The 13,822-nt window shown below is 42.9% G+C and overlaps 1 protein-coding gene across 1 annotated transcript in view; it reads left to right on the forward strand.

The window, feature by feature from the left end:
• rad21a (RAD21 cohesin complex component a) overlaps positions 1 to 10,894 on the forward strand; it is a 70,540-nt gene extending 59,646 nt beyond the window's left edge. The window contains 5 exon segments of the mRNA XM_062985486.1: positions 1,566 to 1,667; positions 1,669 to 1,692; positions 3,161 to 3,281; positions 8,932 to 9,064; positions 10,797 to 10,894. Of these exon segments, the coding sequence (XP_062841556.1) occupies positions 1,566 to 1,667; positions 1,669 to 1,692; positions 3,161 to 3,281; positions 8,932 to 9,064; positions 10,797 to 10,894 (478 nt within the window).
• The last annotated feature ends 2,928 nt before the right edge of the window (positions 10,895 to 13,822 follow it).

The following is a 13,822-nucleotide window of genomic DNA, read 5'->3' on the forward strand; positions in this document are numbered from 1 at the left end:
TGGAGATACAAAATTGTCCATGACTGTGTTTGACATTTAAAAACTTGAACCAGTCCTGTCATGAAGGTAACCAAAGTGTGTAAAACATGACGTTAAAATCCTAATAAATAAATAAACGAGATGCCTAAAACAGTCCTCATTGCAGTCACGGCAACATTGAAAGAATTGTGAAGTAAAAGAACATTCAGGGATATTTTATGTTAATTTGTGAGCCAGCTGAAACGACACATTTAATCCCCGCTGTGAAGGTCATCAGTGAGTAATTCAGAGAAAATAATGATGCTAAAGCCGACGTATTGGCATTGGTCATCATTTCCCAGCCAAGCAAGCTAACAAACCAGATTTATACAGCTGGTATCTGGTAATTACTTTAAATTGTATTAGGGTGACATGATTTTTTATTCATAAAAATAAAGACAAACTGTGGCGTTTGCTTCCACATAGTGCTGCAGCACTGACAGAAATGGCTGCTGATGCACCGGATTCTTCTATTAATATTAAACGCGCTCTACTGGCTGCTCTCGACCTTGATCTTCCAGGTCTGGCTTCCCTGTGCTGAATAAAATATTCTGAATCTGTTCGTGTGCTGAAATCGTTCCACTCCGACACAGGCAGCTTTAGAAAAAAAGGGAGGGTTATTGATCGTAGGTTGTAATGAGATCTGTGAATGAAATGGGATTAAAGAACATGTGGTCAAAAGTATGTGAACACCTGATCGTGAGCTTGTTGGACGGTTCATTCCAAAAGCGCTGGTGTTTAAATGGAGTGACCCTCAAACATTTCCACCAAAAGTCCACTTTTGCTTTTAGTCTGATAGATCAGTGGTCCCCAACCACCGGGCCACAGACCAGTACCGGTCCGTGGGTCATTTATTACCAGGCCACACAGAAAGAATCATTTATTTATTTATTAGGATTTTAAAGTAATGTTTTACACTTTGGTTACATTCATGACAGGAACGGTAGTTACTCATTACACAAGGCTCGTTAGTTCACAAGGTTACATCGAAAACTGTCATGGACAATTTTGTATCTCCAATTCACCTCACTTGCATGTCTTTGGACTGTGGGAGGAAACCAGAGCTCCCAGAGGAAACCACACGGACACGGGGGGAACATGCAAACTCCACACAGAAAGGACCCGGACCGCCCCACCTGGGGATCAAACCCAGGACCTTCTTGCTGTGAGGCGACAGTGCTACTCACCGAGCAACCGTGCCGCCCCAGAAAGAATAAATAATTTGAGATCGCTACATCAGCAATGAAAACACTACTTTTATTTCCAACACACGGGTGTTTATCAACTCATATCACCCCCAGGTGGAAGCAGCATCTCGTTGCATCGAAAAAAGCTCATTTGTGAGCAGTATAGTTATTCTATTTTAAATCCTCCCAACCCGCCGGTCTGTGAAATTATGTCTTATATGAAACCGGTCCGTGGTGCAAAAAAGGTTGGGGATTACTGTGATGGAGTAGCGGAGATATAAACACATAATACCAGTTATGTAGAATTTCATATTTCTATTTAGAAATGTTCTCACGTATGGGACTTCTCACCGTTTTTAGGCTGAAGAAAGCAAACGTTGGGTACGAGCTCATGTTCGAGGAAGTGCTCATCAGCATCAAGAACTCACATCTGATGAACGTGCTGATGTGGGAGCTGGAGGACAGAATTACTCAGTCTGTCCAGCAGGTCAGAGTCAATTCTATTTTATTCTATTATTTTGTTATTATTAATATTTATTATTATTGCTATTATATGATTATGTGGGCTTTCAAAAGTAGGGCAAATGTAAATTGTGCCGGCCTACTATCACTGGGATCCAGCGTTTGAATCTTCAGTGGCGTTATTGGCCAGGCGTGCACCTTCACAGACACGATTGGCTATGTCTGAGGGAGGGCGGGCCGAAGGATTCCTCACTGCTGCTGCAGTTACAGCCTCTGTTGGCTGGTCGATGAATAACGGTGATCAGTGCGTGACTATCCGTACACAACACTGATCTCTGTGTGAGAAGTGGTCGGCTACTTATTTATCCATTTTCTCCCAGAGAGAATATTGCTGCTCACGCCTCCTCCGCCTTGCGCACAGCCCTTAGCGGAACCCTTTTTCACCCATGCATTCTGCACAGGCGTCTCTCACCCACATAGTCCAGGCATCCCGCCCTAGCAGGGACATTACTGCTGCAGGCACTGCCAATTATGCCCACTAGATGGCGGCCAGCCGACCAGTGGCAATGCCGAGTTTCGAACCGAGGAGTTCAGAATCTCGCCGCTGGTGTGCCAGCTGCGCCACCTGGGCGCTCAGGGTTTTTCAAACTTTTTTTTAAGCGACCCACATTTTGTCCAAGATTTTTAAGGCGACCTAGGCAACACAAAGAATGCATCTGTACAATCCGGTCCTACTGTGGCTTACAAGATGTAACATAAAGCCTCCAGAAGAAAGCGTTTGCATACAAGTTTATTATTATTTTTCTCTGCGACCCATTTTTTGGGCTCTTTAGGTGGGTCGCGATCCAGGGTTTGCAAAACCCTGAGCTATTACACACTGGTCAGAGTGGGCGTGGTCTGCAGCAGTAGAGGAGATACAGCTGGGCGGTTGGATACTACTTGATTTGGAGACAAAAAAAGGAAAAAAAAACCCAGACTAAACGCTAAAACTCAAGCAAAACTGCTGTCTTTCTTCCTGAACCTGTGATTTATTAGTAATTCAGCTCATTCTAGGCCTTCTGTCTCCATTAGACTCACTACTAGAATCCACAGCCTTGTATAATGATCAGAGAACGATGATTCATTCATTCAGGGTGTTGTTTTGCAATTGCTTTGTACATTGATGCCCTTTAACGGTCTAGATAAATACCAAGAGGTCAAAGGGAGCACACAAGGCTGCACAAAAACACCAGTTCTGGCCGCATGTAATTGGGAAAAGCGCAAGAAGGATGTCTCTCACGTGCTAATATCTAATGCAGCGGATATGTGCCATTTATAAGCCTAGATTTCATAAAAATAAGGGCTTTTATACGTGCCAGATATTTTCGTGCACCCGGCAGAACAGCCTGCGTCTCCGTACACGCTTACGTCAGAGGAGCGGTCATGCTCGGATGATCGTGCATCCATGTATCAGGCTTACATCTGCTAACGTGGGTGTTAATACGTGACCACAGTAACCATCTGGAGAAGAATCTGCAGCTGGTGATGGACCATGTGGACGACATGAGCCAAGAAATCGTCAAGTACAACTCCTACTGCCGAAACCTGAGCAAGCAGCAGCAGCAGAAACACCAGGTATTTACTTTTTATCCTACATTAGAAACCGCGCCATATTTTATTTACTTTTCTCTTTTCTACACATCGTTCCGATACATATGGATGTACGACCTCTACAGTATATAGTGTAGGAGTGATGTACACGTCTGCATCTGTGCATCTGACCATATACTGGAGTTGGGGGGTGTTTACATAGGTGTCTGTCCACATAATGGCTTCACATAATGGCATATATATATATATATATATATATATATACACAGTGTATCACAAAAGTGAGTACACCCCTCACATTTCTGCAAATATTTTATTATATCTTTTCATGGGACAACACTATAGACATGAAACTTGGATATAACTTAGAGTAGTCAGTGTACAACTTGTATAGCAGTGTAGATTTACTGTCTTCTGAAAATAACTCAACACACAGCCATTAATGTCTAAATAGCTGGCAACATAAGTGAGTACACCCCACAGTGAACATGTCCAAATTGTGCCCAAAGTGTCAATATTTTGTGTGACCACCATTATTATCCAGCACTGCCTTAACCCTCCTGGGCATGGAATTCACCAGAGCTGCACAGGTTGCTACTGGAATCCTCTTCCACTCCTCCATGATGACATCACGGAGCTGGTGGATGTTAGACACCTTGAACTCCTCCACCTTCCACTTGAGGATGCGCCACAGGTGCTCAATTGGGTTTAGTCCATCACCTTTACCTTCAGCTTCCTCAGCAAGGCAGTTGTCATCTTGGAGGTTGTGTTTGGGGTCGTTATCCTGTTGGAAAACTGCCATGAGGCCCAGTTTTCGAAGGGAGGGGATCATGCTCTGTTTCAGAATGTCACAGTACATGTTGGAATTCATGGTTCCCTCAATGAACTGCAGCTCCCCAGTGCCAGCAACACTCATGCAGCCCAAGACCATGATGCTACCACCACCATGCTTGACTGTAGGCAAGATACAGTTGTCTTGGTACTTCTCACCAGGGCGCCGCCACACATGCTGGACACCATCTGAGCCAAACAAGTTTATCTTGGTCTCGTCAGACCACAGGGCATTCCAGTAATCCATGTTCTTGGACTGCTTGTCTTCAGCAAACTGTTTGCGGGCTTTCTTGTGCGTCAGCTTCCTTCTGGGATGACGACCATGCAGACCGAGTTGATGCAGTGTGCGGCGTATGGTCTGAGCACTGACAGGCTGACCTCCCACGTCTTCAACCTCTGCAGCAATGTTGGCAGCACTCATGTAACTATTTTTTAAAGCCAACCTCTGGATATGACGCCGAACACGTGGACTCAACTTCTTTGGTCGACCCTGGCGAAGCCTGTTCCGAGTGGAACCTGTCCTGGAAAACCGTTGTATGACCTTGGCCACCATGCTGTAGCTCAGTTTCAGGGTGTTAGCAATCTTCTTATAGCCCAGGCCATCTTTGTGGAGAGCAACAATTCTATTTCTCACATCCTCAGAGAGTTCTTTGCCATGAGGTGCCATGTTGAATATCCAGTGGCCAGTATGAGAGAATTGTACCCAAAACACCAAATTTAACAGCTCTGCTCCCCATTTACACCTGGGACCTTGACACATGACACCAGGGAGGGACAACGACACATTTGGGCACAATTTGGACATGTTCACTGTGGGGTGTACTCACTTATGTTGCCAGCTATTTAGACATTAATGGCTGTGTGTTGAGTTATTTTCTGAAGACAGTAAATCTACACTGCTATACAAGTTGTACACTGACTACTCTAAGTTTCATGTCTATAGTGTTGTCCCATGAAAAGATATAATAAGATATTTGCAGAAATGTGAGGGGTGTACTCACTTTTGTGATACACTGTATATATATATATACTGTATATACGTATATATATATATGGGGTCGTCACATTAGATCTAAACTGCACACCAAACTTGGTAGAGCTTTTACGCTGGAGGTTCTTTAGGATGCAACCATTCTTATTTTATCCGTGCTTGGGACCGGCACTGAGAGAACATTGACAATTGCGCCTCCCAGTGGCTAGATTGTTTCAGTCATCCGTCCAAACCCGGGTGAATGAGGAATGGGGGAATAATTAGCCAGTTATATCCGTAATGGGGCAGCACGGTGGCTCGGTGGGTAGCACTGTTGCCTGAAATCACTTCCCAAGTAGAGCAGTCCAGGTCCTTTTTGTGTGGAGTTTGCATGTTCTCCCCGTGTCTGCTTGGGTTTCTGCCAGGTGCTCCGGTTTCCTCCTATATTCCAAAGACTTGAACTGATGAATCGTGTGTAACCAGTAACTACCTGTCCTGTGCAAAACATGACGTTAAAATCCTAATAAATAAATAAATGTCTGCACTGATGCCGGTTGACCTCTAAAAGGACAGAAAATTAGATTTAATTAAATATTATTTAGGCTGATTACGAATGATTAAGAAAAACAATTTGTAGCGTCATGGTACGTAACAAGAATGCAGTCAGGAGGCCAAATTCGACGTTGGACTTCATATAATTTTGGGATAATAATCTGCATTTTGAAGCATACAATACCAGAATAATACAACCCCAAATCAGAAAAAGTTGGGACAGTATGGAAAATGCAAATAAAATAAAAATGCAGTGTTCCTTACATGCTCATCAGAGACTCCGCCTTTCCTGGATGCTGCTTTTGTACCAAACCATGATTGTAATCACCTGTTGACATCACCTGTTTAAAATCGCATCATTATTTAGTTTTTTCACCTCATTACTAGGCCTAAATTGCCCCTGTCCCAACTTTTTTTGGAATGTGTTGCAGACCTGAAATGCAGGAATGGATGTTTATTAATAAATGAAATGAAGTTGAGCAGATAAAACATGAAATATCTCAGGTTCATCCTGTCTGACATGAAATAAAAGTCAAAGTAAATGTGTTTTTTATTATTTGCTTTTTCCATACCATCCCAACTTTTTCTGATTTGGGTTTGTACAATGTATGGTAGAATGATGAGGTGCAATGCTGCGTGTTTTCTCTAACACATTGGGCACTGCCTACACACATACGAAGTAACACGCTATGCTCTTTGTATTACTCTGCCTCTTGTGTCAGCATCCTGCTGTTGTGCAGGCGGGTCGCTGTGTGTTTGGCATTGCTTAGACTCGATTCTGGGTCTCTGCAGTAACTGTCTGGTGCGTTAGACGTCAGCTCCACCTATAATACCAGCTCTATTCACACTTTACAAATCGAGCGAGAGAAAATCTGCACTCATGACTGTTTTGTCGCTCTGCCTCGTATGCATAGTTCCTCTCGGATAGTGCAGGTCACAGTATCAGATGTACAGTATCAGAAAGTGATGCTGATCACTGACTGTATGTGCAGATGCCTAAAAGCCTGCACACATTCTTATTCTGCAGCTTACAAACGGCAGTAACGGGCAAAACTGATCAACGTCACACAGACGCTTATGAAGATATTATAGAGTCGCATCTCAGTTTCCATGACAGCACCGTTTCCTTTTATCTCTTTGTGTTGGTTTCTCTCGCTGTTTCTTCTCGCTTTCTCACTGTATCTTACACTATAAGGTCAAAAGTATTGGGACACCTTCTGTAATTATGAAGTTCAGGTGTTTCAGCCGCACCCATTGCTTACAGGAGCATTAAACCAATTCTATACAATAAAATGTACATTTACATTCACATTTTCAGCATTTAGCAGACGCTCTTATCCAGAGCGACTTACAGAAGGGCTTCCACAGTATAGGGAAGGTCCTCATCTGTTCCAGCATGGTTGTGCCCCTGTGCATTAAGTGAGGTCATGAATTAGATGGTCGGGCGGCACGGTGGCTCGCTGGGTAGCACTGTTGTCTCACAGCAAGAAAGTCCTGGGTTCGATCCTCAGGTGGAGCAGTTCAGGTCCATTCTGTCTAGAGTTTGCATGTTCTCCTTGAGTCTGTGTGGGTTTCCTTTCAATGTGCAAGTGAGGTGAATTGGAGATACAAAATTGTCCATGATTGTATTCAACACTAAACTTGTGAACTGATTAATCTTGGGCGAAGAGTAATGGCCGTTTTTGTCATGAATGTAAATAAAGTGTGTAAAACATGATGTTTAAATCCTAATAAATGAATAAATAAATACATTGGATGGTCAGCTTTTGCCACAAAGTTGGAAGCATAACCAAACAAAAGTACAAAAAGGTGTATGTGTATAAAGCATCCAACAAGCTAACAGTCAGGTGTCCACATACTTTTAGCCATGTAGTCCATTTCTAAGACATTTTCCAGGCTGTTTGGATTAAAGACCTCAGCACAGCTCAAGAGGTCACAATTCAACAAAATAAAATCATTTAAATCAAATCGCAGATTAGTTTAGCTCAGGGTTTAAACACAGCGTCTCGTCTGCTTCTTTTTTTATGGGTCGTCTGTCTGGTGGCAAAATCCTTTGAAAAGATTAAAGCTTTAAACATCTTAAATTCCAGACTCGGCCTCCATTTAGGTCGCCCCAAAGCTTTTTAAATAAAGCCCAGTGAAATCCTCAGACACCGGTCACCCCCCCCCCCCCCCCCGGGAATCATACATGGCACATCAATCACCATTTGCCATCATACAGCATCAACGTCCCCCGTCAGGGCTGAATCATGTCCCTCAGTTTTACTCAGCAATAGCACAAGTCACACTGGGAAATCTGGGAATTAATAGATTAATAGATGAATTAATAGATAAATAGAGTCTAGTCATATTCAGTTAACAGTTACAAATTTAGTCATATCCAGTTACCCTTATTATCTGCATTTTTCCTTTTCCCCCAATTTAGTCATATCCAGTTACCCTTATTATATGCATTCCCCCCCAATCTAGTCATATTCAGTTACCAGTAACAATTTAGTCATATCCATTTACCCTTATTGTATGCATATTTTTTTCCTCAATCTAGTCATATCCACTTATGTCGCAGACCCTGACCCTGGCCGAGACCCCTCTTACATGTGTGCATTAGCCAACCGCTTCTTTTCACCTGCGCTAGGCAACTTCACAAAGGGATCAGTATCACATATGAAGGGCTGGTACTTGATACACACAATTATTTAAAATTATTAAAATTACAGATCCAGTCCTATCTTAATTTAATTTTTACCCCCTTTTTTTTTGCTTTATCCAAATTTGCGTACATCCAGTTTCTCTGTCTGAGGAGGATCACAGACCAGCACAAAAAAGGACAATCTTACTGTAGCATGTCGTATAAAACTGTCCAGTTTGATTATGCAGAAAGGGGGACTGGATATGCCCTGCTGATTAATTACCTATGCCTAAAAAATACCTAAATTTTGGTGGATTGTGAACAGGATTAAAGCTGTGCACCCCTGTTGTATGTTTGTGTATTTTAAGGCTACAGTAGATCCCAGTAAGAGAGGCTTCCTGTTTCATATCACTGTAATAGCCTCTCTTGTCATTTTTCCGGTTGGAGTGTGTCATGTTCAGTAAGTGGTGCTTTAAACACAGGCTCTGACTGACTTGTGGCTAAAATCGGACATAAAAAATACCCAAACTGGCATTTTATTACTTACTGTACTTGATAGTGTTTCTGTATTTTAGTGTACAGCTTGTATACCAGATGGTTTTATAGTCATGCTTTTTTGCCCAGTATTTATTCCAGTTCTCCTCCAGTCATCCATCTCACTTTGTCGTGCTGGTGTGTTTCCCTGTGCGCAGTACTCGCAGAGGCGACAGCAGGAGAACGCTCAGCGCCAAAGTCGTGGAGAGCCGCCGCTGCCCGAGGAGGACATCAGCAAGATGTTCAAACCGCCGCCGCCTCCTCCACGCATGGACACCCTCCTCATCGCAGGTGCCTGAGGGGGCAATCGCAGCCATTCAGAACCAATTAAATTCCCTTTATCCTCCCATACTCATTGATTTCCCCATCTGCACACATCCAGCGGGGAGAGAGGAAGTGGATAGGTTTCCGTGTCGAGATCGGACTAATTACCGAACAGTCAGCAGAGCAGAAGTTTAATAGCTCATTATGTAATGGCTCTTTCAGTTCCGACAAAACGAGTATGACTGAACAGGTTTGCGCAGTACATTGAGATTTGTCATATTTTATTATTACAAGCCTCCTGGTACCCGTTTGCACTTTAGAACCTGTACGTTTCCCTGTACAGTTTAAATCAAAAAATTTTACTCACATGTACAGGACTTTTATTATACGCCAATCTGGGAATTTTAGTCAATTTTACAATTCTTCTTTTTTCCGTCCCATCCCCCACCACCCCAAAATCCCCAATAGATGATCAGATGTATTAAACACACAAACAGGTCACAGTAGCCCCTGCTTTGACATTCACACATACCAGACTTGGCACGTTTTTTACACCGGATGCCCTTCCTGATGCAACCCTCCTATTTCTATCTGGGCTTGGGATCGGTATTAAGAGTGCACTGAAAAGTGAACCTTTCAACAAGGATATTGGACAATCAGGTCCATGCAGGTCCTTCTAATATACACTGATCAGCCATAACATTACACTTACCATATAGGAGCACGTTGTAGTTCTACAATTACAGCCTGTAGTCCATCTGTTTCTCTGCATACTTTAACCTGCTTTCACTCTGTTCTTTAATGGTCAGGACCCAATGACGTGGTGGTGGTGTGTTAGTGTGTGTTGTGCTGGTATGAGTGGATCAGACACAGCAGCGCTGCTGGAGTTTTTAAATACCGTGTCCACTCACTGTCCACTCTATTAGACACTCCTACCTAGTTGGTCCACCTTGTAGATATAAAGTCAGACATGATCGTTCTTCTATTGCTGCTGTTTGAGTTGCTCATCTTCTAGACCTTCATCAGTGGTCACAGGACGCTGCCCACGGGGCGCTGTTGGCTGGATGTTTTTGGTTGGTGGACTATTCTCAGTCCAGCAGGGAAGTGAGGTGTTTAAAAACTCCAGCAGCGCTGCTGTGTCTGATCCACTCATACCAGCACAACACACACTAACACACCACCACCATGTCAGTGTCACTGCAGTGCTGAGAATGATCCATCACCTAAATAATACCTGCTCTGTGGTGGTCCTGGGAGAGTATGTAAAGCATGTAGAGAAACAGATGGACTACAGTCAGTAATTGTAGAACTACAAAGTGCTTCTATATGGTAAGTGGAGCTAATAAAGTAGACAGTGAGTGTAGAAACAAGGAGGTGGTTTTAATGTTATGTTACTTTCAAGCATGTGTAGCCCATTGACTTCAAGAAAAGGCAGGTTACTTGCCCTATACCCATTTCTATAAAAGATGTACTAGCTGAATGTCCTAAATACGTCAATCTATTGCAATACCAAAGACTATAAGGAACATTTTTAATCACAAATGTAATGACTGTGTAAATACAGCGTAAAATATCTGAATCAATAAATAAAAGGCCGGTTACAAGAATACATACATCTGAACAGATCGAGTGGCGACCTTATTTAATTTCCTTTAATAATAAACTCATCTGTTTTCTCATTTGTTCTCCAAAAATAACACCGCTAAACAAACTCCATTATAAGTGACATTTGCTTGTGTGTTTTGTTTTACATTCACAGGCCAAATCAACAACTACTGTCAGAACGTGAAGGAGTTCACCTCTCAGAACCTGGGCAAGCTGTTTATGGTGCAGGCACTGCAGGAGAACAGCAGCTGAGGTGCAGTCGGAGGAATAAGTACTTAACACATTTAAATGAAACGTTCACTCCGAACGAGGGGTGCACACACACTAATCCAAATTCTTTTCCACAGAGAACCGAATACGTCACAGTTTCATATCAGCGCAGTTTTAGTGCTACTGTATTCGGTTTCGATTTCCAGGTGGAGCACTTCGGGTCTTTTCTGTGTGGAGTTTGCATGGGTTTCCTCCGGGAGCTCCGGTTTCTTCCTACAGTACAAAGACGTGCAGTCAGGTTAATTAGAGATACAAAAAAATTGTCCATAACTGTGTTTGATCTTAAACACTTAAACTGATGAATCTTGTGTAAGCAGTAACTACCTGTCCTGTCATGAATGTAACCAAAGTGTGTAAAACATGACGTTAAAATCCTAATAAATACATAAATACATGCAGCTGAAATATTACAAAAAGAAAAAAGCTCATTTGTGTGTGGAGGAGACACGAGGAGCAGAAGAGACTGGCCTGATCTCGACTGCACTGTATAGGTACAGTAGGTATAGGTATACCAAGAACTGCATAGGTCAGCTGAGAGACTCAAAGTTTCTCAAACCCTGATACGCTGACTGTAACCAGACTTCATTGAGAAACGATTTATTTATAAATACCGGGGTATTTGGAACACAGCATTTTCTCACTCCATTATTGACCGTTTCTAATCTCTGGGCTTGCAGCCAGTCGTTGGGTAGTGCCACCCCATGACTGATTGTTGAGAATTTAAAACATGCTGGAGACAATCGAAGACTGATCAGCTCCTGGAGAAATTGTATTGCTGAGCGCTGCACGCTACACAGCCGCTCGGCCTGACGTGATTGGTCGTGCTGTTTAAATCAGTGTTCGGCTCGTCCTGCACTAATACAAATGATATACTCATGAAATACTCAGATTAGATTTATAAAAAACTACTTTTTTTTTTGTATTGGCTTTCCGTCCACGCGGTACCTGCATGTTAATGTTTGATGCTTGACGTCGACCTGAAATAAAAACAAAACAAACATCGTAGATTTGAACATGTTTGGAAAGTAGAGAACATGAGAGGGATGGATGAGACACAGCGGAGTTGCACTAAAGTTGCACTGCTGTCAAGTGGTGTCAGATTTATGGGAATATCGAGTTTCCCACCAGGAGGCACCACATGAACATCGAAGTTGTGACGTAAACGTTATCAAGGCAAGTTTATTTGTATAGCACCTTTCATACACGGTGGCAATTCAAAGTGCTTTAATGGTGTTTAATGGTCTTTTTGGGAAGTCCAGTTAAGAGACCATTACAATAGTCCACCCTACTGGAAATAAAAGCATAGATGAGCTTCTCTAGACCCTTGATTTTGGATATATTTCTAAGATGGTAGAAGCACCAAGACATCAAATATTAATGTATGTATGTAAGTCGTTCTTTAACGTTTAAAATCAATGCATACGTTGTGTTTCTGAAAGACTAAACTCAACAGCTAATGTTTTGCTGACAGAATAGCGATTACATGCTCTTTTTGATCCATTTGCTATTTTTTTTATTTATTAGGATTTTAACGTCATGTTTTACACACTTTGGTTACATTCATGACAGGACAGGTAGTTATCAGTGCAAGTTTAACGTCAAACACAGTCATGGATAATTTTGCATTTCCAGTTCACCTCACTTGCATGTCTTTGTACTGTGGGAGCTTCTGGAGAACATGCAAATTCCCGACCTGGGAGTCGAACTCAGGACCTTCTTGCTGTGCTACCCACTGTGCCGCCCTTACCTTCCCATATAACCTCATGAACGTGACCAAATCTGGAACACGTTTCATCTTTGAGAAAGCTACACAAACCTGACTGGCTATTTCTAAGAAGGGGGCGGGATGTACTTGAAACTTGGGTTGTCACCCTGACCTCCGCTCAGTGTTTCCAGGAACAGGATGTAAAATAATAATTGTCGTATTGGGTACCGTCCTGCTAACAATATATAATCGTCATGGTTAAAATACTTTAAAGATACACGGGATACTCCGGGTGCTTCTTAATAAACCTGTCAGATTAGTTTCAGTCATAAACGATGATGTTTTCTGGTTTTGGCGGGCGGTGCTGAGCTCTCGCGCTGGTTTACTGCGTGTCAGTGCTGCTCTCGCACCATAAATGCCATCCTCCGTTGGAAACGATGATGGAGAGACTCTTAGCTCATCTCTGTAGCGGCGACTAATTACGACTGCTGTACGATTGGCGATGAGGGAGCTTATCAGTCCGGGAACATGGGCTCGGCTCATACGGCAGCCCCGCGGTGGGATCGGATGACTGATGAGCTGGGAAACGGCGTTCATAAATCATGTACGCCAGATGCTTCATAGAGACGTGAACGCCGACACAATGTCAGCAGGACTTTGTTTATAGATCAGTGGGCAGCTTAGAGGGAATTGGATGTATGATGCAGCCATATGGTGGGAACCTGTAACTTAATGTACCAGTTTAGTGTACAACAAGTCCAACCTCCAGTCCTGGTGCCATGTAGAATTTCCATACAATCTACATTACATGGCCAAAAGTATTTGGTCAGCTGACCGTGACCGTTCCCATTACGAAGGAGAGCCACATTAAGAGTCTTCAGTGATGATGGACTGTGGAAGGAACCTAAAGCTCCTGGAGGAAACCCACACAGACCTGGGGAGGACATGCAAACTTCACACAGAATAGACCTGGATTGCACCTGGGATTCAAACTCAGGACCTTCTTGCTGTGAGATGTGACATTGAGAAAAATTGAGTTCATACAGGTGCTCATCAAACCACTTAAATACCTTTATTAGGTCTGGGGTGGGAGGGCTGTAAGCGTTCCTCATAACTGCTGCAGTTACGACCCCTGCTGGCTGATCAATGAGACCTGGACTGAGACTGATGGATAAAGGAGATCGGTGTGTGATCTCCATATGAAC

Source organism: Trichomycterus rosablanca, chromosome 23 (assembly GCF_030014385.1).
Source record: "Trichomycterus rosablanca isolate fTriRos1 chromosome 23, fTriRos1.hap1, whole genome shotgun sequence".
Taxonomy (NCBI): Eukaryota; Metazoa; Chordata; class Actinopteri; order Siluriformes; family Trichomycteridae; genus Trichomycterus; species Trichomycterus rosablanca.